Source organism: Sturnira hondurensis, unplaced genomic scaffold (assembly GCF_014824575.4).
Source record: "Sturnira hondurensis isolate 20B ecotype Veracruz unplaced genomic scaffold, ASM1482457v3 Scaffold0014384, whole genome shotgun sequence".
Lineage (NCBI taxonomy): Eukaryota > Metazoa > Chordata > Mammalia > Chiroptera > Phyllostomidae > Sturnira > Sturnira hondurensis.
The window spans coordinates 8,908,460-8,932,280 of NW_028087015.1; the positions used below are offsets into that span (position 1 = coordinate 8,908,460).

The window sequence follows — 23,821 nt, forward strand, 5'->3', positions numbered from 1 at the left end:
TCAGAGGAGCGACATCACTCATTCCCAGTTGCTCCCAGACACTCCTTGGTGCCATCCATGCACCCAGCCCTCATGCAGGCCACAGCTAGGACCTGCCGGTTCTAGAGCCCTCGGAACAGGGCCTCTTCCCCAGCTGCTCCAGTGCTCACTCCTCCACTTACCCACCCTCCCTCTGCCCACCTCCACCAGCGCCGAGCCAGGGGACAGGTCTAAGGTGCTGAGCCCTGACACACCTGCCTGCTTCTGACTAGCCACCCTGAGACCGCTGTCTTCAGCTACATGTTGCTGGGAACAGCCTCTGTAAAGACCCAGCACAGGCCTTTCTAAGCAACTTTTAAAACAGTCCCTAGTCAGGCTAATGCTGTCCAGGGTGCTGAAAATCCCCAGACAACAAGTGTTATGACAGGTCATGCACAACCCATGCCAGGTCTGCTGTGCCCATCACCCGCCCAGACCCAGGCAAACAGGGCATGCTTTACTGCTGCCTAGGAGCAGCTGGGTGTTCAGATGGACTGAATTCAAGGGTACCCCAAAGTGTGTGTTAGGCCCCATGGTTGGGCGAGTCCTGCCCTTTGCCCCCATGCTGCCATTGATCCCTTCCTCTTGCAAAGTCAGTGATGGCCAGTGAGCCTCACATGGCATCTCTCTTGACATACGGTCTCCTCAGCCTTGCGGGGACCCTGCGATCACACTGGTCCTCCCAGGTAATTTATAAGCATCTCCCTTTCAGTTGGCTGATGAGTTACTTCATTTCACTTGCAGGTTTTGAGATTAGGGCATAACTTTGGGGGTCATTATTCTGCCTCTTACAGCACCTGGGGGTTCTGAGGTCACCCAGGTTTGGGATCCCTTTGCTCTACAGAGTCCCTTACAGTGAGGTATGAGCACATACATGGGCAAGAGAGGGGGCAGCATCCTGGGACTGGGGGGCATAACCACTCAGCACTCCACGGCGCCCGGAGGCACCCTCTGCTTTCACTCCGGATTCCCGGCTGCTCTTTCCGCATTCTGACTGCACTCGCTCCACACAGTGGTGGGATGCAGGGGCCAGTGGGCTCCTGCTTCTGCAGTTCAGACCTAGGGAAGACCAAATATCTACATTTTTTCCTTTCACTTAAAATTTTTACATCATTTTCACATTTTGCCCTGAGCTCTTGGCAGACTGCACAGTGGTTTTGAAAGAGATGAATCAGAAATTCTTAGTGAGTGAAGCCTAACCAAAGTACATGTGTTTCTCAAGGGTTTAACACTTGCATGAAGATGCACGTGGCCCTGAGTAAAACTGCTCCCCAATGCATTTCCTAGCGAATAGGATTCTGGAGCTTCTAGAAGACAGATAGGGAGCAATGACTGATTTCCTGGGCCGTCTGCTATGGAAATGCCAGAAACGCACAGGGCACCGTGAGCCCATGAAGGTCAGGGGGCGTCATTTCTGGTCAGCTCAAGCGCTTGCAGGGGCCTCCTGGTCATGTCCTGTCCTACCTCCCCTGGGTGGCAGGCCAGTTCTCTCCCATTTACAAGAGCGAGGGCGCCGCAGGGAGATGCTCAGGATGGGGCTCATCTCTCCTGCACATTTATGATGTACTTGGACTTGGGCCTGTCATAAAACAGAGAGCCCTGTCTCACGAGCACTCTCCGCAGCAACAGTAAATAAGGCAATGCCCATGAACTCCAACAGCGTGTGCACTCAACCCCCTCCAAGGTACACTCCATAGCACCTGTCACGTTTTGTGGTCCCATCAGGAACATCTGGAAGGAAGCTTCTAAATTGCTTACCACTCCCCTGCAGGGGACAGGGCAGAGCGCCAACCCCCACCCCCAACCCTGCCGTGAGGACAATTGCTTCCGATGACACCTCTTTTGAGCTGCCCCCTCTCACACTTTGTGCAATCAACCCTTCCAGCTCTGCCTGCTTGATGTTGTCTAGCAACCCTGCAGGGCCCACCAGTGCACAGCATGCCTCCCAGGGTGGATGGACCAGAAGAGTGTGCTGTGGGCCCCCATTGGAGGGGCCATTCTCACAGAGGTGGAGGACATAACTCCGGCTCCTTGCTTGACACCTGCAGCTCCATGGACAAGCCTTTCTTTCACTTAGGCTCCCACAGACACTGGAGGCTGGGATGGACCCAGAAGGTGGGGATCTGAGAAGGGCCTTGACGAGGTGTGGGATGGGGGCTCTGGTGAAGTTACGGAGAGAATGGCCCCTCCTCCCCATCAGCCAGGCCCCAGCCTGTATGTATACTGTCATAGAAGCCCCTCCACAACTCCCAGCCACTTCTCCTGGGTGGTCTCACCTGTGTCCCCCATAACCTCATCCTCCACACCCCTCCAAACTCCTGACATTGACTGTGGACTGGGAGAGCTGCTTTCTGCTCCCCAGGCTATCATGTAGGAGAGGCCCAAGTCCAGCCCCCGAACCTCCAGGTCCCCTCAGCAATGGTTCTGTGGGGGATCCCAATGCTGCCAACCAGCAGCATCAGGAACTTGCTTAACTCCCCGGCCCTGCTCCAAACCTGCTGAACTGGAAACCTGGGGCCACAGCACCCCATGTATGTGTGGCTCAAGCCCCAGGGAACCCAGAACTCAGGTTGCGACCTGCTGCCTCATGGGCTCCAGGTCACCTGAGCTGAGCCGGTGCAGTTAGCTGTAGGCACGGGCAGGGCTGGGCTGGGCTAAGGCTTTCCCACCCACAGTCCTGCTGCACCCACCTGGTGGGACCACCCCTTCCCAACCACCCACCTCCTCCCTCCCTCCCCCCAACCCCCCAATCCCATGAAACCCCCTCCAGTCCCCACAAAACCAAACACCTATACACATCAACACTCACGTTTTTATAATTATGGATAACAGTACTTGTGTAGTGTGCATGTTAATACAAACCTAAGATATTTAAAAACTAAGGCAATAAATAAAGGCTTCTAGATGCCAATGATCCAGCCTGTTCTCCTACCTGCCTCCTCCTGACAGCAGGTAACTGAAGGATGAACCTGTGGCTAGGAAGTGGCAGCAGGGGTGTGCGGGTATTTGGAGGCAGGGCAGGCTCTGCTTCCCTGAGGACCTGGAGGCAGACCTCTCCAGGGAGCAGCCCAGCAAGCAGCATGTCTTGGGGTCTTAGGGCACAGGGGCCAGACCCTTTGGGTGGATCTAGCTGGGATGGGGCTCCAGAGCCTGGCACCCACCCTGGGCTGTGAGAAGGCTGGCTATCAGTCCAAGATGGCCTCGAAGTCTGTGGTCAGGGCCGGATCAGCTGCTGCTTGCAGTGTGGCCAGCGTGGCTCTTGGGAGCTGTCGGCACAGCTGCGCTTGGGCTGCAAGGAGATGCCCGAGATCAGACTTCCTCTCAGAAGAAACCCGAGAACATGCTTCATGTCAGTAGCTTTGTGGGCCCACTGAGGGGCCAGGAAGGGATGGCTGTGTGCTGAGCACCTACCATGTGCTGGCCAGGTTCCAGGCATGGGGCACACACCCTTGTGGCTGAGGAACAGACGGGGCCAGTAAGGATGTCAGAGCACAGTGAGGGGGCGGGCTGTGTAGCTAGGATGCAGGCCAGGGGTGGGAGAAGGGCACATAGACCAGAGGGGGTTGGAGGAGAGAGGGAGAGGGAGGCACAGTTCCTGAAGAAAATGTCAGCCTTGGAGGTGAGGAGTGAAGAGTTAGAGAGTCTGAGTGGGCAGGCCAGGAGCCCAGGTAAGGGAGCCCATGACCCTCAAGTCACCTGCACCCCATCACCTGGGGACTCCTGTCCCCAGTGCTCCTGCAACTCACAACACGGAGGGACTGACATTCATTCACTCAAGGACAAAGACAGTTCCTGCTCCTGCATGAGGGGTGCCTTGGGGCTGGACACACTTGCCCAAGCTTACCAGCCTGGAGCGTTCCCAGAAGACACTTGTAGGTGGCACTGTGATGAGACAGCTTCAGCAGGAAGGCATGCAGGCATAGCCACCTAGTGGCTTCAGAAGGAAATGGGCCGGCAGCACCCTTGGTCCCCAGGGACAGCCCTGGGGGACAACACAAGAAGAGTCTGAGGCTCCCACTGCCACCCCCCAGCGCTTGGGCTCCAGTTGACACCTGGGGTCCCCATCAGGCTGTGTGCCAGAGCAGGGGCTCGAGGGGCAGGGCCCCAACAGGTGCCTTCATTTCAGGGGCCACCCCACCCTAAGAACCAGAGAATTCCGACAACTGAAATGCTTTCAACTTCTCCAAAAGAAGCTTCCCCAAAAGGGAACTAACAGTAAGTAAAGGCCGTTGCCCTGAGGACCACAAAGCATGGCCTGACTCAAGCTGATTGTGACTGTGCATGCTGAGGGTGTAGGGGGCGGAGGCAGGATGAGGGGCTCTCGTGGTGTCCCTCACTTCCCTGAGACAGGCAGGGGGCTTGGGCCCAGCCTCCCCTCTTTCTGACTACCGGCCCGGATTCGTATGAGCACCCCTGAGCACTAGAGAGAGGAGGCCCTGCTCGGGAGAAGGCCCCTCAGCCAGTCCCCCAATGTCCCATCATGTTCCAGTCATGAAGAATGTCTGACCACAGGGCAAGGGGTGGGTGAGATGAGGTAAGCATATGGTCGGCACGTTAGGGAGAAGCGGCAAGAGCCCGCTCCCTGTCTCCCGTCTCAGGTACACTGGCGCCAGAGCTGCTCCAGCCCCGGGCACTCTGTGCGCTGAGCATCCAGTCTGCCAGCACCACAGGCCACCCCAGCCCTGGGTCACCTGCACGCACCTGCGTTCTTGGCTTTCAGAAGGGTATAGCAGCGGGACGCAGTGTCAGAGATGATGCGGAGGAAAAATGAGGGGTTCTTCCGAATGTGCTGATTAAACGGGAGCTGGAGCACACAGGCGTGAAACCTGAGGGCAGATCAGGCTTATCAGAGGGCAGTCCCTGGCTGAACACGTGCACGGGGGGACATGTGTCTACAGGCACATGGTGTGCATGTGCGCTCAGCCTGTACGTGTACATGTGCACAAGTACCCCCCTGTGCACACGACAAGCCCATGGCCAGGTGCCCTGTGCCCCCTAATCTTGCCGACAACCTAAGCCCCTTCTGTAAGAAATGTGCATGTGTCCACCCAGCCAGTAGGCAGGTGGAGGCATCTTTCTCGCTTACGGGAGCGATGAGACAGACCTGGAAACAGGGTCGGAGCAACACTACTGGTGTGGAAGGGTACGTACCACGTTCTGGGCGGACCCTCTACCAAGGGAGGGACGGTGCTTAGTGCAGAGTGGGGGAGGCCTCCACTAGTGGACACTGCACCTTCCAACAACTCCAGCCTGGAGTCCCTGATTACTCAAGAAGAGCTGAGCCCGGCAGGTCCCAGTCAGATGGTGTTTGGTGAGTGTCCAGGTCTGTGGGCCAGGCAGACTGCCCTGGCCTCACCTACCTCAGCCCTGGCTGCTGTGACCACTATGGTTTAGCTTTGCGTGTCCCCTCCTGCTGTAAAGGGCATGGGGCTCCCTGACCTTCTATGTGCCTAACCTGCTATATTGGGAAGCAGCTGTCATTCACGCCCGTGGTGGAGAAGCCAACAGTTCTGCACCCCGTCACTTTGGAACTGCACTCCCTGACCAAGCGAGGAGCGTGGAGCTGCCTAAGGGTGCCCGCCATGCACTCGGGTTCCCAAAATGTTCCCTGACAGGCAGGTGTGTGGGGCCAGAGCCCCACAGAGCAAGGCCTTAACAGGAGAAGTGATGTGGCCTCCAGGGACCTGGGGCTGGTCAGGGGCTGGTTCTCCACTCACTTGGAAGCATCACCTGACTGCTCCTTACACCTTAGGACCCTGAGAAGTGAGCAGGTATCACAGCCACCTTGCTGTTAGCTGGGAATGGCCTGTGGGCACATTCTTGTTTACACTGAACACATTTGTAAAGGTGTCACGGCAGCTTGCACATGAGAGCATGTGTGCATGGGGAGAAGATGCAGGCGAAGGAAGAAATACAACCTGAAAGGCAGCAGGTGGTGATCTGAGCACTGGGGCCCCATACTTCCCAGAAGTGTACACAGGGCCCTCTGGCCCTCACGGCCAAAGCACAGGGCGTGGGCCCTCTGGGGCTGATGGAGTTTCTTGGTGACATTTAATGGGCATTTCCTCCGACAGCCCCATCCAGTTCCTACCAGCTAACTGGGTCTCAGCATGGGCACAGCCCCGGGTACCACAAACTCAGAGGCTCAAAACAGATGCCCAGCTCCCCAGCACCCGGGGGATGGCTGTGCACCCCTCATCCACCCCATGCGTACAGCCACTGGCCCCAACTGTGGGCAGAAGGCTTTCCCTGTGACAGAGGGGCAGGAGCTGCTCCCTGAGCTGCCTGGCAATAGGTCTCCCTGGAAACCACTGAGCAAAGACTGGCATTTGTCCTGAGGCTGGACAGGCAGGCAGCCAGGCTAGTGTCCATCTTCCTAAGGGGTGAGCACAGCTTGACAGCGGGACCATTAACATTTTCCCAGAAAACAGTAGTTTAGCTTTGTGTGTCCCACAGTGGGACACTGCAGGGTTGGTGGCCAAGGATGGTCACCTGTACCCGCCTGGACCCTCTGTTCTCTGGGATCCTCCCCAGGAGGGCATCTGCCTTCCTCCCACGGTGGCTCGTTTCCTACAAGCCCGTCCCCGCAGCAGGATGCAGGGACACCTCGGGCCATGCTGGCTTCCTAGTACTGCCTGGTGACTGCACAGGACCTCCAACAAAGCAGAACTGCACGAAGAGGCAGCCTCCACTGCTGAAACTGCTTTCTCATAAACCAAAGGCTTAGACACGAAGGCCTGGGGAACCAAGGACAGGGCGCTGCCCTCAGGCCACAGGAAAGCAGGGCCCAGGTGTGCGTGGCCCTGTCGCCCCGCTCTCTGTGCCGGCGCAGCCAACGAGCCCACCTGTAGGCCTGCAGCAAGAATATCTTGTAAACGTTTGTGCAAACTGTCTGGAGGCTGTTCACCTGGAGCCACAAGGAAAGGAAATGTTGGAAATACAATTGAAATGTACATTTCTGTCTTTTGCGTTATCATCAGCACGAGTGGAGTAAAAAAGAGGACCCTGATCTCTCCATTGACATCCTACCACCTCTTCACTGGTGGCCCCTTGCTGCCTGGGGTGGAGTCAGGACTCTGTTGGGGCCACCTAAGGGAAACAGGCAGGAAGGGATGAGAAGGCCAGTGCTTAGGGTGGCTGTGACGACATCTTGTGGCCCTGAGGTTCTGAAGCTTGAGGCCATCAAGGCCTTGGACCCCCACACCCTTCGAAGAGGAGCCCCAGGGTGGAGGAAGATAAGCCTTAGGGGGGTAGGGGCAGGGGTCCTGGATAAGCATGGGCACACATGCACACTCACATACATCTATGCATACTCCCACATGTACACACACAGGCACATATGCAAAAACAAACCCATATGCATGCACAGCTACGCATCCCCAGGCAGTTACACACACCCATGCTCAAACGCACATCCACCCACATCCACATGCTTATGCGCACATGGCCACACGTACACAGTGGGACCTATAAACCAACTTCCACTGGTTGGCTGAGCAGCAGGCTTTCTGAGCTCTGAGGTCTGCTGGCCGCGTGCTCACCTGCAGATCCAGAAACAGACTGTGGCATTTTAGCCTCAACACTGAAAAGAGCTTCCGACGCATGCTCCTCCCGGCCTTGAAGCCCTGGCTGAAGGTGAGACTTGCTCTGATCGAGGTTTGGGCATAACTGCAACACAAAGGGCATCATTTGTGGCCACCTTCCACCCTCAAACACAGCCTGTACCCCCACCCAGAAGAGGATGCTCACTCGGCACCCTCTTGGTCCGACCCAGCTTGGTCATTCTATGGAAACACGGTCACTCCAGGGAAATGCGGGACAGTGCAGGAAGAGGGCCCTGCGCACTGCCACTGGCACCTGGGGCACTCCTGCCATGTACCCCCCCCATGTACCTCTGCAAAGGTGGACAGAGGTGGCACATGCCCGTACCCTGGATGCCGTATTTTGAAATTTGTTTTCCCTTCACTAAATATACTTTGAAAACAATTTCAATGGCAGAACAGGTTTCTTCTGGATGTTGTGTTATATCGCAGCCACTTACGTAGGTTGTTCCAGTGCTGTGGCAACAAGTCGTGCCACCCAAGCGTTTAAAAATGATCAAAATCTTTGATGATGTTTCTGATTTTTTCCTTAGGATAGACTTCTAGAGTTGAAATTATGGGAAAAATGTTTTAACACTTTAAGAACTTTGATACAAAGTTACTGCTTTCCAGAACAGTGGTTCTTGTCTGCCCACCCTAAGGAATGCACAAACATGCCCACGGCCAGCTCCAGTGCTTGGCGAACTGCAGGGCAGCTGCCAGAGTGAGGGACTGGGGCCTTGGTGCCATGTTGGCAGAACTGGGCAAAGAGGGTGGGGGAGCCTGGGAAGTCAAAGTTCCTGGGAAGTCAAAGCCTGGGAAGCAGAGTTCCCCTGATGAGGAGAAATCAATCAGACAAAGCTGAGGGGCCAGGGCAGGGCAGGGAGCAGGCTGAGGACAGGATGCACGTGGGCCAGCTTGCCGAGGCAGCAGACACGTGACCAACCCATCTGGATCCAGCATAGAAAGTAACTGCACTTGCCTCTCCCCTTTCTAAGCAAATTCCCGCAGAGCCTCTTGGAAGGCAGGAGCGAGTGCCAGAGCGCTCCAGCAGAAGAGCTGCATTCCCAACACAAGGAAAGGGAACGCGCACTTCCACCGGTTTCATAATCTGTACATTTTACGTATAAAATGGCAGATTCCTGTATCTGCATTCGCCCGAGTCAGTTCACGTCTGTGCTGGGCCTCAGGCTGGGCTGCATTCGAGCTCTCAGGTTTGGGTGACAGGCTATTAGGGCCAAACTGTGTCCCCCACACTCACACGTTAAAGCCCTCTCTCTGTGTGACTGTGTGGGGGACAGGGCTTTTAAGAAGGTAACTTAGTTAAATGAGAGCATTACAGTGGGACCCAATCCAAGGTGACCGGTGTCCTTCTCAGAAGAGAGATACCACAGATGCTTGGATGCAGGACGGCCAAGTGAGGACACGGAGAAGACTGTCTACACGTCAAGGAGAGGTCTCAGGACGAACTGGCCTGTCTAGACCTGCACCTCAGACTTCTGGCCTCTAGGACTGGGAGAGAAGGTCTGGGGTTTAAGCTGTCCTGTCTGTGTTTTTTACGGTGGCCTGAGCTAACCACACAGGGACCCACAGTATCGTGTACAGAGCAGGCCCTGCATGCCACAGCCCAGCGTCCCTGGTAAATCAAAGGTGGCCATGAACTCATGATGTCCAGTCCAGCTGCTGATGGGCAATGAAGTGTGTGCCCTCACTGTGAAAAGACCATATCCAGCAGGACCTGAAACCTCGGGGTTCAGATCTATACCGCTTCCCTACATGCTTGGGTCTGAGCCAGCCATACAATTTCCTTTTATCAAAAACACCCCAGACTGCTGCTTACCTGGTGAGTCCCCTCAACCCGTAGGACACACTCTGGCCCCATCTTGAGGGGGAGAAGGCACCTCAGACCTTTAGGGACCATAGCCACCTGTTGCACATAGAAGCAGGATCAGGACCAGACCAGCCTGGTACACCTGGCTGGGCACACTTACCTGGAGTAGTCGCAGAACACCTCCAGGGTCCGTGTGTCTAGCAGCAAGCCGCACCAGGGGAACAGGCAGTGGGCCGGCAGCTGCAGGGGGGCTGGGCCGCCTAGGACGCTGTCTTCCACAGGGAAGTTCACTACTGTCTTCCGCAAGTTCGCCATGCAGCCATACTCGGGCACGCCCTTGACCAGGGTCCTAAAGCAGAGGGGCCACATTGGCCACCAGGAAGAGAGAGAGGCCACTCAAGATCTCGAAGCGCTGGCTCGGTGCCATGTAAAACCCTGAGAGGCAGAGGGAGCAAGGGCTGACACTGAAGGTCAGCTGTACCAACCCTACTGGCCTGCAGGTGCTCCCAAAGCTCTGGGTGACCACTGTTAACGATCAGAGAACAGAGCAGCCCCCAGGAAGGGCAGAGGCTGGTAGTAGGGGAGGGGAACATGGGGCTGAATCCTGAAGGCCAAGTGGACTCTGCACGACCCTGTTCGTAGCTAAGACAGGTGAGCAATGGGCTTAGGTTCCCAGGTGAGAACTGAGAAAGGCCAGGTGAGAGGGCATGCAGGGCCCATGGATGACATACTTCCTCTCTGCAATGGCCAATTGGGCCCACTCAGAGACCACAGTCCCTAGGTGTGCTGGGGTATTTGTAGATGAGGCCAACACCTGCATTCAGCCAGTTTTAAAGATTACCTTCTATAGTGAGGGGCACACCCATCAGTGGCAGGACCCGAGAGCAGGACCGGAGGGTTCTGAGAAGGTGGAGTCCTCTCGTGGACGGCAGCCTGAGCTCCTGCCCTTCCTGTGCAGCCCGTGGATTTCAGACTTACCTTGCCAGACCCCACTGTCACATGGGCTGACTCCTTGCAATAACTCTCTATGTCCCCAGCTGTCCAGTTCCCAATGGGAACCCAATGTATACACTCTGAGCCACCTTCCCGCCCAACACCCTCGGTGCAGTGGCGTCCCACAGACACTCCACGAAAAAGGCCCCACTCTGTCTGCACCGTCCCCTCTGGCAGCCACTGGCCACGTGTGCTCACTGATGTCTTTGAACTTGGCCAGTGCCCGAGGACTTGGATCTGTCATGACTTAACTTTGACTAATTTACATTTGCACATTATCCTATGTGGGGCTGCTGTGTGGCAGGGGACCCAGCACATGCCCAGCAGGGTTTTATGCAGCACTGCACGCTCTCTGACTCCTGAGGATCTCCTGGGCCAGACACGGGGTACGGGGACACCAGAGGGGTTCTCTAAAGACAACTCTACACCCAAAGCAAATTTGCCTTCAAATTTGCCTTCAGGCACAGGCACTTCTGGGAGTTTGGCTTTGTCACTCTCCTCCCTTGGAAAGGCACACTGCAAAACAGGCCCCAGATTCCTGGGATCCAAGAAGGGACGGCACTCTGCAGGCCAACCTTCCTATAAGGCAAGGACCCTGTCTGTGAGATGTAGGTTTGAACAAAATGAACTTTAACACCAACGTCCCAGGTGATCTCGTGCATTTAGCAAGCCCCCACTCTTCGCTCTCTCCCCCAATGTCTGCCACAAAGAAGAGTGATTCCATGTTAGAAGCTGCAGACAGGCAGGCAGGGCTGGCTCCTGCTCCCCGCCTTCCCGGTCACAGCCCCCGGAGAAGGTGTCACTGCTCCCTGCACTGTCCAGCGCGCCGTGTGTGCATAAGTTCCAAGGAGCCTCTGAGAGCTCAGCCCAGCCCAGATGCCTGACCCACTCCCGCTCTTTCCCTCTGGGGACACCTGTGTCCTGGTGCCACATTGTCAGCTCCAGGCTCCTGCTCTGCACGCCCAGGTTCTCAGAACAGCATGACTATGCCACTTGCCCTCAGCAGAGATGCTGGGACACAAGGCATGAGATGAAAATTAATTCTTAGGTGAGCAAGGTGGGCTGCAGGAGGCCACAGAAGAACCTGTTGAGGCACACATGTGTGCAGACCCTTACCTGAGAAAGGCTTTCGCTTGTGTCAGGTGAGGAGTGACCAGCAAGAAGTCATCCACCAAACGCAGGAGCACCCTGACAGGCAAAGATGTCCGAGAAAGGGTGTTAGGTAGACCTGAGTTCACATGCTCAAGAACAAATAACCCATGGGACTCAGTACTGGCTGGGAAGGGAGGATGGGGCCCCACAGTCAGGCCAGCAAGGCCACCCGGCTGGGTGCCCTGGAAATGCCTCAGTCCCCGGTGCACTGCGAACCATTCACAGCCTGCATGTGAGGCCAGCTCATTATCTCTGGGAAAACTTCCCATGAGGAAGAGGCAGCCCTTTCTGCACCAGAGAACGAGAGGGGGCAAAGGTGATCAAGGGGACAAATGGCATGGACCCCGTTACCCGTCCTGCTGCAGCCCGGGGAACACCCTGCTCTCCATGTCTCCGTAGCACAAGCTGCACAGCAGGGTGGACAGGATGGAGCCCTGGGGGATCCCCTGACACTGGACGTAAAACCTGGGGGAAGATGTGGGCAGAAGGGTGGAGCACGTGTTCAGACATGCAGAGTGCACACACAACGCTCAGACCACATACACATGCGCATACCACACAGTGAACACAGAGCACACACCACCCTGCTCAGGGAGGGAGGTGAATCTCGATCTGCCACACCTGCCCACGAAGCCCCGCCACAGACTGTCCAAATGGGGCACGACCCCTTTCCACCAAGTGGCAGCAGGCAGCCCTGACTCACTTGCCCCCAATCCTTATGACGTGGTTGTGCACCAGATGCAGGAAGAAGTCAAACAGGCTGCTGCTGGCCTCGTTCAGAGAGCAGCTCTGGAAAAGTAAGTGGGAGAAGTGTGTGAGCGAGTGGACATGCAAGCAAGAGATGTGCAGGGGCAAAAGGGGTGGGCGGCAGATGAGTGGGGACAGCGTGGGTCATCTGTGGCTGTGGCTGGGCTCAGACCCACGGCCACTGGCCCAGACGGCTTATGCCACTCACTGTTACTGCGGCACGTGGTGGGGCTCTGGTGGCCAAAAGACATCTGGAGGTCTTAGAGTCATATTTGGAGGATCGGCTTGACCCTAAAACTGGTTCTGCACAAAGCACAAACTCAGCAATAGCCTCTGCTCACACACAAGAAAACCGTGCTTCCCACCCGATGGGTCAACTCCAGGTAGATCTATGGGTCGAATCCAACCTGTCTTCCTAAAGGAAAGGACATGTTTTCTTTTGGCCTCAAGATCAAAACTGAAGGAGAAGATGCCTCTAGCAAATCTTAACAAAGCAGCTGGACAGCAGAAGAGAATCCAGCGAGAGGGCTGAAGGCAGAACAAGGCTCCACTGGCTAAGAGGGGTGGTTTCCGCCCGCCCACGGCCCCATCCCCAGCAGTGCGCCAGACGTCTGGCCATGCAGACCTGCTCGATGACCACGGCGTCCCTCAGGGAGCTTGTCTTCTGCAGTTGCTGCACAAACTGTTTCATGTAAGGCTGGAGGTCCGTGAAGGTGGACACCTGGTGTCAAAGAGAGCCTGGTGTGGGGTGCTGTGTGCACCCTCAGGAAGTTCAGGCTACACCTAAGTGTTGGCACCTGCAAGTGTGTGAGCATGAGCACGTCCAGCTCTCCTGCGCTGCGCCACTTTGGTGTCCCATGCTGTTCCCCAGGAGCCCAGGCCTGGCCTGAGGCTGTGCAGCAGGGTCCAGCGTTTCATGGCCACTCTGACAGAGCCACTTGGAACATTCCTCTGGCGATGTCTGAGACTACACAAAGCACGCCTGTGACCTGGCAACTCCACCTGAACCCACGAGATGACACCTGACAGTGACGCTCCCAGTGCCAGCTGCTTCTCAGACTCATTGGGGAGCAATGGAAACCAGGTGGGAAGGGTATTGGGAGTGAGTCGTGTTCAGGGAATTTGAGAACAGGTTAGTGAGTCCACAAGACAGAGGTCAGAGTGGCGGGCACCTGAGGCAAAGGGGGAGCCTCTGGGTGGGGGTGACTCTCTACACCTGGACACAGGTGGCAGCACCATCTGTCCACAGATGCACAATTTCACTGAGCTGTCCACTCGGAATTTGCAATCTACACTCATCTGACTTGCCCAGGGGTTTTCAGGTGTGCCTTTCCCAAAAATTTTTGAAAGAACTCCTGCATCTTTCTGCCTTCCCTACGGCGCAGCTATTGGGGGCTGGTGCCCTCACTCTCCAACAGGCTCCTGACAACTGCGCATGACAGGCCTGGACTCCAGGGGCAGCCATGGGGACCCCAAAGAAACACACGTGTGGCTCTGCTGCCACCTCCTCACACAAAGCCAGAGGACTTGTGAAGGGACAACAGGCAGGAGAGGCTTGGAGATAGGACTGAATGTGACATGAACCAGAGTGTGAGGAGGACAAGGACAGAAGCGCCTCCCAGCACCGGGAGCACAGGAAGCACCACTCAGCACCCAAAGGGGATGGACAGACTGCAGGGGGGACACAACCACGTCACAGACACACCTCCTCATGGCACATACCCGTGGGACTTACGTGTCTTTTGAAGGACTTCCGGATGTGCCCATGTGTGGTTCTCTGGACCACGGCATACTGGCGGAGGCAGTAGGTGTGTTCTTGGGGCTTGATCACGTTGGCAATCACCTCCACCAGCCTGCTCTGAGGAAGGGCATCGTAGGCACCCATCACGTCCACCTACATGGATGGAGGTGTGTTCACACGCTACTCACACACCTACCTTGGCCCCCCGCATCCTGGGTCCCACCTGCTGTCTTGCCAAGTCTATGCCCCAGGCTGTCCTTAGAAAATCCTGGGGGTGATCAGACATGGTGGGGCCAGGAAGCCCCTGAATACCCTTCCCAGAGCCCACCCCCCTGTCATACATACTCACCCCACTGTGGGGCTCTTGTTGAGATGCCCCCATATTCCCGACTCTGAGCACTGCAGGGTGGCTCTGGGTCCCTTTCTCCACCCCCCAGACTGGGACATTACAGGGGGCCCACATCTCTCTGAGTGCAGGTTGATGAGGAGGAGGTCCCTGGTGGATGGCCGGGGCTCTAGGGCCCCTGGCTTTATAGACTGAGCCGGGTGCATTCCTTCTCAGGGAGATCCCCCACACTCCAAGCTGATGGCAGTGTCATGTTCTCCCCAAGGGCAGGGGCCCCTGTGGAGTTGGGACACGGAGCAGCGGAGTCCATGCCACCAGGGAAGGCTCAGAGCTTCTGCCCCCGGGAGCCAGGTGCTCCCAAACGAAGATGAGGTCGCCTGTCCTCCCTGCTCCCAAAAGTCTGCAGCTCCACCACGGGTACCTCATCCTGGCAGACACAGGCCCTGAGGAGGGGGCCATGTCCAACGACCTGGCCAGAGCCCAAAGTATGGAGCCACCGGGTGGGTGAGCCTGAGGGTGCTGAGTGACCTCACTGGGGGTGAGGGGCACCCACCTTGACGAAGTACAGCTGGGGCGCTGGGTCCTGGGCCCGCACACGCAGCACGAAGGAACGCCAGGCCCTATAGATGTCATCCATGCCCAGCAGTGAGGCACCCAGGAGGCCAGGGCGCTGCATGCGCTCGTAGTTGAGCACGCTGAACAGCGTCTTGACTTTCGAGGAGAGATGCTGCACCTGCAGGGCCAGTCAGGATGGCAGTGTCATCAAAGGGTGCCCCTGCCAAGGGGACCTGGGGCCCAAATGCCCTCATCCCACCTGTGGGGCCCAGGGACATGGGGAAGCTCCGCTTCAGCACCCCTACCCCCCAGCTTCCTTCAGATGTTGGAAGGGCGAAACGATCATCACCCATGCCCACCCCAAGGCCCTGGGGCATCCCCAGAGACCCATCCTGCAATCCAGAAGCACAGCATGAAATACTACTGAGTAGCTGCCTGCAGGACTGTGTCTCCCACCCCACCCCCACCTCACCACAGATGGAAAGGTATGCTTCCTCCTGGGGACTCCCCCCTACAGACGGGGAATTCATCTTCACTCACAGACCAAATCAGACCCCTAATCCACACAGACAGCCTTCCTTTCTTTTGGGGGGCACAATCACTCCCAAATGCTCCAGGGAAGTATTAGAGCTGCTGGTGATACAGTTATACCGCAGGAGGACCCAGGAAGCCGGAGGGGAGGCTGACTGGCCTAGTTCTTTCTGTCCCTGCATCTTGGGGAGCACACATCCCTGGTGCTACAGCAGGACCATGGGCACCACGTCAGTCCTTTGTGCCATGGGTCCATTTCATGAGAACCATGTGGGTTCTTGGAGCCTGTTCAGCAGCTTCTAGGGCTGGCCTTCCTACGAGGTCGTCCTCTGGACCCAACAGCACGGCCTGGGGTTTAAATATAGTTTGTTTAAAAAACGAGACAAAGGTGGTCACCTTCTTGTCCCTGCGGAACGCTCTGGCCCCCACAACGTAGTCCATGTTCACAATCGGCCGCAGTCCCCCAGGCTTGGGGAGGAAGCGGAGTCTGGACATCAGCAGAGCGGGCCTGGCGTCCTGATGTCGCCTGACCTCGGCTGCTGACAGCTGGCGAAGCTGCACCCTATCGAAGTGCTGTCTGAAACAGAGACCCTCGTGGGACACTGCTTGGTGGCCAAAGGAGAGCCCAGGCGGGTCAACCTGTGGAGGTGCCTGTGCCAATGTGGCTGTCCCACCATGCTGACCGGGCGCTGCTGGAGCACCCTCTGGGGCAGGGGCCCAAGACACTGGTTCCCTCTGGTACCAAGCCCAGGTACTGCCGGCCAGGACTAGACAGAACCACTGGGAGGACCACACGTTCTGCCACATGGAAGGTACAGGGGAGTTACTTCATGCAACCCCACACTCGTCAGCAGTTATCTCCCGGGGCACCTCCCAGCTCCCTGCCAGTCTTTCCCCAGAGACCACCCACAGGAAGGGTCCAAGGCTGAGAATGCTCCCTGGGCTGTGGACCCAGCAGTGAAAGAAGGTTGGCAAGTGCAGCCCATCCTGAGACTTGAACACCCAACCAGCAGGGCGATGGTCCCGATGGTCCCCACAGTGAGGGTCTAAATGACCACTTTGGATCACAGATCATGGATCTTTTAAATTATTAAACAGGACATACTGTGCCTCAACTCAGACCCATGATTAACAGCTTTCAGACCCTCTCTTGGGTGGTGGAGGACTGGGACTGGGCCCCTGGTTCAGGAGTCACTGCCTCCCTTCAGAGATGTGTGGCTTAGGGTAGGGTTTAACCCAAATGTGCATAAAGCATGGGAACCCTGATCGGGCCACTTCAGGGTCCTTCCTAAGCTCTCTGAGGACACAAGGCACCTTGGCCAGGCCCACCCATGGAGAGGAGGGCTTGGGTATCAGGCCGTCATGCCCTTAGCCCTAATGCATCCCCACCCAGCTAATGTCTGCCACCGTCCTGCATCATGTACCCAAAACAGCTGCCGAGCAGCTGAGGCAAATCCACTCAAAGGCAAGCCAATCTCCTAGAAGTTTCCACCGCAGGGTCCTGCCTCATAGCAAGACATCTCTGTCCCCAGAGAGCTGTTAAAAAGGTGGGCTTCATTATCTTTTGACACAAGACCCAATCATTCTGTGCAAATTAAAACAGAATCTGACCACACACCAGGGGTAAGTGGCTTTCTTGCACCATGGTTCGCAGGTCTGCGAACCTAGAGATCACCCTAGCTCAAGCCCCCGATGCCACAGGTAAGAACTCTGGGAGTCCCTGCCAGCACAGAAACCCTAGGGGCCAGGACAGCCCCTAGAGTAGGTGGGTGAGGGGCCCGGGGTAAAGGGAAGGGGGCCCGGGGGACTCAGAGGAAGGAAGCAGCACTGCGTCTGCAGATGGGTGAAATAGGCCACTCCACGCTCTGTGATACCTGATCCCAATGCTCTGCAGTTGGCTCCAGACACTCTTCCGGAAGAAGAAGAGCTGGTTCTTCTGAAATGTGGTCTCCGTGACATAAAAAAAAGACTTCAGCAGCTCAACTACATATGTGCCCATCAACCAGCACAGAAACTTGGCCAGGACCGCTTCTCTCAGACGGTGTTCCGCGGCCGGGACACAGCGACCCCCTGGAACGAGAGGCACGTGCTCAGCCCACCTGCGTGGCCCATCATGGCAGCCACGGGCTGCATGAGATGGCAAGTCTGAGCTGGATGTGCGGCACTCGTGCCCCACCCGCTGGATCCCACGGACTCGGGCAGAGAACGAACGTGGAGCGCCTCAGCAGTGATGCATCTACTGACTGACTATGTTGAAGTGGCAATGTTTTGGACATTCTGGGCTTCAATAAAATGCACTGTTAAATTGGTTTTACTCTTGCTTTTCACTTTTTTTAAACATGGCTATGGGGACATTTTAACTTATACATGTGGCGCACGTTCCATTTCTGCTGGGCAGTGATGATGTGAAGCACCACCATTTGTCCTGGTGAACAAGCAGAACGGAGAATACAGGGACATGATTTCAGGCGCCCTCATTGCGCAGCAAAACCCAGAAACACCTGGGGTTCTTCAGGCTGGACAGCCTGGTGCGTGGTGGCAGTCACATGTCAGCTCAGGGATGCCACATGCTGCGGGACACTGAACATACACCAAGACCGCCATCCTCCTCTGTGGGCATTTCATTCTGTGAAATATCATGGGAAGAGAGCCGTGGGTGTCACCCAACTGCCGCAAGAGCCATGGCACAAACAGAAATAAGTAAAGGAGAGAAAAGGGACCCAGAGGCAGGTCTGGGACAGCAGACAGGTTGGAGGACAAAGGGGAGACGGTAAAGCTAAATACAGATTAACTGTGGAAAATAGTAACAGTGTCTAATTTGAAACATAACCAGGGGATCAACATGCAGGCTGGGGTAGTCACCAGATTAAAATATGCTAAGGCCCTTATGTTGCTCAGGAGAAGGGAAACCACTAAGGAAAGAGAACAGAGAATGTAAGAAGAATTAAAACAAATCAGATTCTCCAGGAAAGTGGCAAAGCATCACACTGGATCAAAAATAAACTTAAAATGTCAATGATGTGCTATTAAAACAATACATTTAACTATGAAAATATGAAAAGGTTGAACATAAAAATCAAAGAATGACAAATGACACGAGAGGCAAACACTAACCAAAAGAAAGCCAGTGCAGCTGTTCTCCAATCTGTTAAAACAGACTTTAAAGTAGCGAGGGTTAGCGGACCTCTCAAACCAGCACGTACCTAATAACACCACGCACACACTGTCAGAATAGGGGGAGCTGGACACACGGCCTGAGTGAGACACACAAGCCCCGCTCGGCACTCGGAAGGATGCACACGTTTCTTGTAGCATGTAACAAGTCTGATACAGCACACACAGCCACCAACCTGGGCCCCTCTAGGACACCAGGGACACTGGTGAAGACGGTCTGTGCACCTGATCACAAAGCAAGTTCCCCTCAACCGGGGACACTCAGACCACTACACCCTGAGCTGGAAATCAGTAACAAAAACACAACTTAAAATAATCATTCATTTGGGAAACCTAAAAAACTCACTGATCAAAGAAATGACAGAAGAAACTACAAAATACTTGGATGTAGTTGATATGCAAATGCGGGCAGCCCATCAGAACAAGGTGCAGTGGAGCAGGACCACAGGAAACGCACAGCCAGACACCACCTGAGAGGTCGGAGGTGGACAGAACAAGCCTGAGAGCAGAAGGGCACGACCATCAGTGTTCTGATGGAGTTCAGAACAAAGCCCCAGGAAAAGCTCCACCCAGGCTCCACTCTGAAGGTAAAAAACTTGGCAGGAGGGATACACTCGGAGGGCAGTTCAGGAAAAGCGATCCTGTGGTCGGATGTGAGTCCAAGGCAGAGCACAACGGAAGCCGCAGCAGTGTACACCCAGGTTAGGGGATGGGTTGCCGCCAGCCCAAAGACAGCCCAGGGAGGGGTAGCGAGTGAGTGAGCAAGGAGCCACAGCAGCTCCCGCGCTTCTATCAGGAATCTGTCTGGAGATGTCTCTGTAGCAGATGTGGTAGCCCAGCAGTCTGGCCTCTGGGGCAGGTGAGCAGGTTGCTGATGGGAGTCAACAGGCAGCATGGCAGGTGGGACAATGGTCAAGGCTGGTTAGACAGAAGGGCCATGCCAGGAGGAGAGGATAGAAGAGGTAACCATAGACCGCTGTGATCAGAAGAGGTGGCTCAGCAGCCAAGGCTGTCCCATGCATCAATGATTCAGCCAGGGGGCAACTGGCGTGGCCCAGCCACAGAAAGAAGCTAATGCATGGGGAGTGAGCAAGGACACCATGGAAGTCCCAGTAGCCTGGGGAAACACTACCTTGGGGTTGGGCCTTGTTGGAAATTGGGGAACAGCCACAGAAGTCAAACTCCCACAAGGCAAGCTGGAGCCCCAAGCAAAATGAGTTGTGTGACAGCTAACTTAACTGAGCCTGGCTTGTTTCAGGGTCACCCGCCCTGCCCACGTGGTCTGTGGGCGTGAGTCACGCAGTATAGTTCTAGAGGTCTGCTGTGCAGCCCTGCCTACACTCAGCAATGTTGTCCTCTTCATGCAAATAGTGGGTAAGAGGTAGATCTCATGGTATGTTTTCCACAACGAAAATGAAATAAAACAAAAAACAAGTTGCTGGAAGGTCACCTTGCTGTCCAATCACCTGACCCTGGGGTCGCTTGGGAGACTGAGAAGGCATGCCCCATTGTCCGATACTGTTACAATTGGGATCTTTGGGGATGGGGATGGGAGTTAAGGCCCCCACCTCAGGAGGCTGCACCATGCATCTGGGTGGGCAAGCCTGGCTGCAACAGAGGGCTCTGAACCATTTTTCTTCTAAAGTCCTAAATGTCTTGGGAGTTGGGGGAGGTCAAGAGCAAAACTTGGGTCTATTCTCACTGCTGCTCCTCCATCATGGGAGGCAGGGAGGGTGGCTGGTCCTGTGCACTCCTGGTGCTGGTGTGCAGATGAGGAGCCTGGGGGCTGGACCAGAGGAAGCTCATCATCAAGCCCAGGAAACCAAAGTACCTAGAGGGTGAGACACCACAGGCCAGCTTGGCAGAAGACGCCCTATAAGCACGCACAGCATCCGGCCATTTCCCTGGCACAGGAGACTGTCCTGCTGCCCCCTCTGCTCTCTGGTGACCCTTTCCTTCCTAAAGATGGGGCTAGGGGTCCTGGGGCAGGAGACAGTCATCTCCCTCGTTCAGCTGCCCTATTAAGCCTTAACCTTAGATCTTCCTGGGAAACTGGAGCCTTATCTCTCATCCCCCAGCAAAGTGGGTTCTATTTCCCAACCTCTGTTTCTATCAGTGGGGCACTATTTCATGGTGATAACCATGGATGCCAAAAAAGGGATTTTGAATCAGGTACGAGAACACTCATGAGAGCTTCCAGATGCTTCCATCCTGTTGCCACAGCCCTACCTACACCACGTGACTGATTTGTTCACTGCCGGGCCTGGGCCTGCAGGGCATGACACCCACTTGCTCACCTGGGCTTCTGCACAGCCAGGTGCAGTCCTGCACTTTCATCTTCCAAGTCAGCTCCTGACGTGAGAGCTTGGCGTACTTCCCCAGAAAGGTGAACTTCTTCACGGTTTTCAAGAAGCGGCATTCATTGTGCCTGGAACCCCAGAGCCTGGGTGGCACCAGCCGGCGAAGGCAGGCCCGCAGGAACTCATACACGTGCCCGGGGCTGCTGTGCTGGTGAAGCAGCTGGCCCAGGCACTGTGGGCCAGCGTCCTTCGGGGCACAGATGCCCGCACCCCCGCACCCCTTGTCGCTGGACCCCACTGCCTCTGCTGTGGCCGCGTCCTGCAGTGGACAGTGCTTCCTTAGCAGTGTGCCATAGGGGCACCGCGAGTGGTTCCTAAGCAGATCCCGGAAAAGAGGCCTCATCCGCCAGTAACGTGCGGGCAGGCGACGCATCCTGCGGAAAGCCCCAGGCTGCAGGGGCTTCAAGTCCAGAAAGATGGTTTCCACGAGTCTCCGGGCCCCAGTCAGACTGGGCTGCAGGGAGTTGAGCAGGAAGGAGGAGCGCAGCCGTTCCTTGCTACCGGAGCGGTAAAGAAACTGCTTGGTTTCAACGACCACTCCGGGACTGGAAGAGGCCTGGGGACTTGACGGCAGAGAAGAGGGGCAGCAAGCCTCACGTTCACGGCCCAGCAGTGGTAAGGGACGCCGGGTCCTGAGTGGCTCGCCCTTCCCAGAAAAGGTTTCCACGGCGGCTCTGGTAGGTGTCCCTGCGTGGAAGTCGCTGGCACTCGGCCCCCAGACGAGCTCCGGGATCTGGTCGCGCCTGGGCCTCTTGGCTTGTGGTGGAATTTTCCCTGCATGGCTCCGCCGCCGCCTGGTGCGGCAGCTTGGGGATACACCGGCCTCCCCGCCGCCGCCATTCCAGGCCTGGAGCGTGGGTCCGAGGCCCATCAGGCTCCCATTTTTGTGTCTTGTAGTGCAGAGGTCATAGAGCGGTGGCCCACAAACCTGGTAGGCGCAGCTCGGGGCCACCAGCAAGTAGAGTGCGCAGCGTGCCAGCAGGTAGGTGAGCACGTCATCGCCCACACGGTGCAGCAGCAGCCCCCATGCGCCACTGCCTCGCAGCGTCTCGGTCACTGTATTGGGCAGGTAGCTGCACACATTGGTCGTGAAGACCATGGGGGGACCGCTGTGGGCCCCGTCCAGTAGCGCAAAGCCGAAGGCCAGCACGTTCCTTGCACCGCGCTCGCAGAGTCTCTGCACGACCCTGGCCACCAGTTCCTTCAGGCGGGACACCTGCAAGGGAGAGGTTCTGAGTTGCTGGGAGCCCAAACGCAGCGGCGTCTGGCCTTATTCCGAACTATGGCCCTCACCCCACCCAGCAGGCCTGAACAGGGCCACCCCGGGAAGCTCACCTGGCGGAAGTCCGGGGTGGCGGGGGGCGGCTGTGCGTCCCAGGGCACACACACCAGGCACTGGGCCACCAGCACGCGAAAGGCCGTCGGGTCCCCACGCTGCACGAGGCGCCGACCCTGAGGACCCAGTCGCCGCACAAAGGTATCCAGAGGCAGCACCTCGCGGTAGCAGCTGCGCAGCAGAGCGCGCACTGCGCGGCACCGGGGAGCACGCGGCATCGCTGGGGATGGGCTGGGTTCCTACGTGCGTTGACCGGATGCTACCGCACGTACAGCGAGGAGGGGTCCCAGGGGAGGGCGGCCTATGAGAAGGAAGGGGTGGGGCCTGCAGGGTCCCAGCGGAGGAGGCGTGGCCGCGGGAAGGAGGGGTGGAACCCGGTCAGGTCGAAGGGGCGGGGTCGCGGGCGATAGGTGCTTGTGCCTTTACCTTCCCTCCCTCCCAGGGTGGGGAGTCCGGGCGTTGGCCTCACGTGCCAAAGAGAGCAGCCGTACCTCCACTGCGCAGCTGCACCTGGCAGCTTCCCCACTCACGCAGTGCGAGCCCCGCAGGGAGGGTTGGAGCGAAGAAACTCTGGGAGTACAGTTCCCCCCAGATCTGGTGCACTATGCACCTCGTGGGGAAAGGGTCCTTCTGGTTTGTCATTTTCTTACGAAAGACGTGACGTGACTCTGGTACAGAGGGCTGTGTTGGGGTCCAGTAGAGGGGTTTGGAAGGAACAGGACGATACATAGTATACAAAGGAGAGAACGGACCCCATCGCTCCTGTGAGGCAGGCCTGGGAGGCATCGAAGGCCCAGGTACATCCTCAATGGACACCCAGTGATACTCCTGGAGCTTTCTTTGATGCGGGCAGTGGGCAGCAACAGTACTCACACGCTGACTTGGTTTCCTTGACCCAGAACTGTAGTTTTTGTTTGGTTTCTTAGGCTTCTCTTGTCCTGACCATAAACAAAAAAACCCTAAAATCAATTCCCTATTAATCATGCACCTGGTGGGTCTGCCAGGGAAGGGAAGAAAAGTGGAGCCACAGTTTTCCTGCGTGGCACAATCTGTGGGTTCCTCACACCAGCCTGGTCCCTTAATGTCTGAGCTCTGAGACCCCTGTGCCATCCAAGCCAGAGGGCATATGGTGAGCCTGGACAGGCCGGAGGACCAGCCTACAGCCTTGTAGCCCCAGAAAGAACCAGAAGTCCTGCCTTCCCACCCAGTGACAGAGACCCTCCCCAACCCTTCACCCATCCCCAGAGACAGGATAGTTTTGACAAGGGTTGGCTGGTTGTCCGAACCAGACAGTTCAGAGTCACCCTAATGAGATCCCTCCCAACCCAGACACTACGGGATGTTCACATTTGCATCACTAAGACATGGGGAATCTTCCAGGTCTGGGGAGGCCTGTAGAGGTGACAGATCTGAGTTTGGCAAACACTGAATGGCTGAACAAATGTTAACCTTTCACA

The 23,821-nt window shown here is 56.5% G+C and overlaps 1 protein-coding gene across 2 annotated transcripts; it reads right to left on the reverse strand.

The window, feature by feature from the left end:
- Nucleotides 1–2,847: 2,847 nt before the first annotated feature.
- TERT (telomerase reverse transcriptase) lies at nt 2,848–23,547 on the reverse strand. 2 transcript variants are annotated; one of them, XM_037062951.1, is made up of 16 exons: nt 22,364–23,547; nt 20,966–22,244; nt 17,369–17,564; nt 15,891–16,071; nt 14,962–15,141; nt 14,057–14,215; nt 12,947–13,042; nt 12,278–12,363; nt 11,926–12,039; nt 11,539–11,610; nt 9,590–9,778; nt 7,560–7,686; nt 6,864–6,925; nt 4,720–4,844; nt 3,863–4,000; nt 2,848–3,307 (listed from the first exon to the last, which is right to left on the reverse strand). In XM_037062951.1, exons 1-16 carry the CDS (start codon nt 22,580–22,582, stop codon nt 3,204–3,206), a joined length of 3,327 nt encoding a protein of 1,108 aa, XP_036918846.1. In that variant the 5' UTR covers nt 22,583–23,547; the 3' UTR covers nt 2,848–3,203. The 2 variants fall into 2 exon arrangements, with proteins under 2 accessions (XP_036918846.1, XP_036918847.1); XM_037062952.1 differs by lacking the exons at nt 2,848–3,307; nt 3,863–4,000; nt 6,864–6,925 and having other exon boundaries at nt 4,726–4,844.
- Nucleotides 23,548–23,821: the final 274 nt, after the last annotated feature.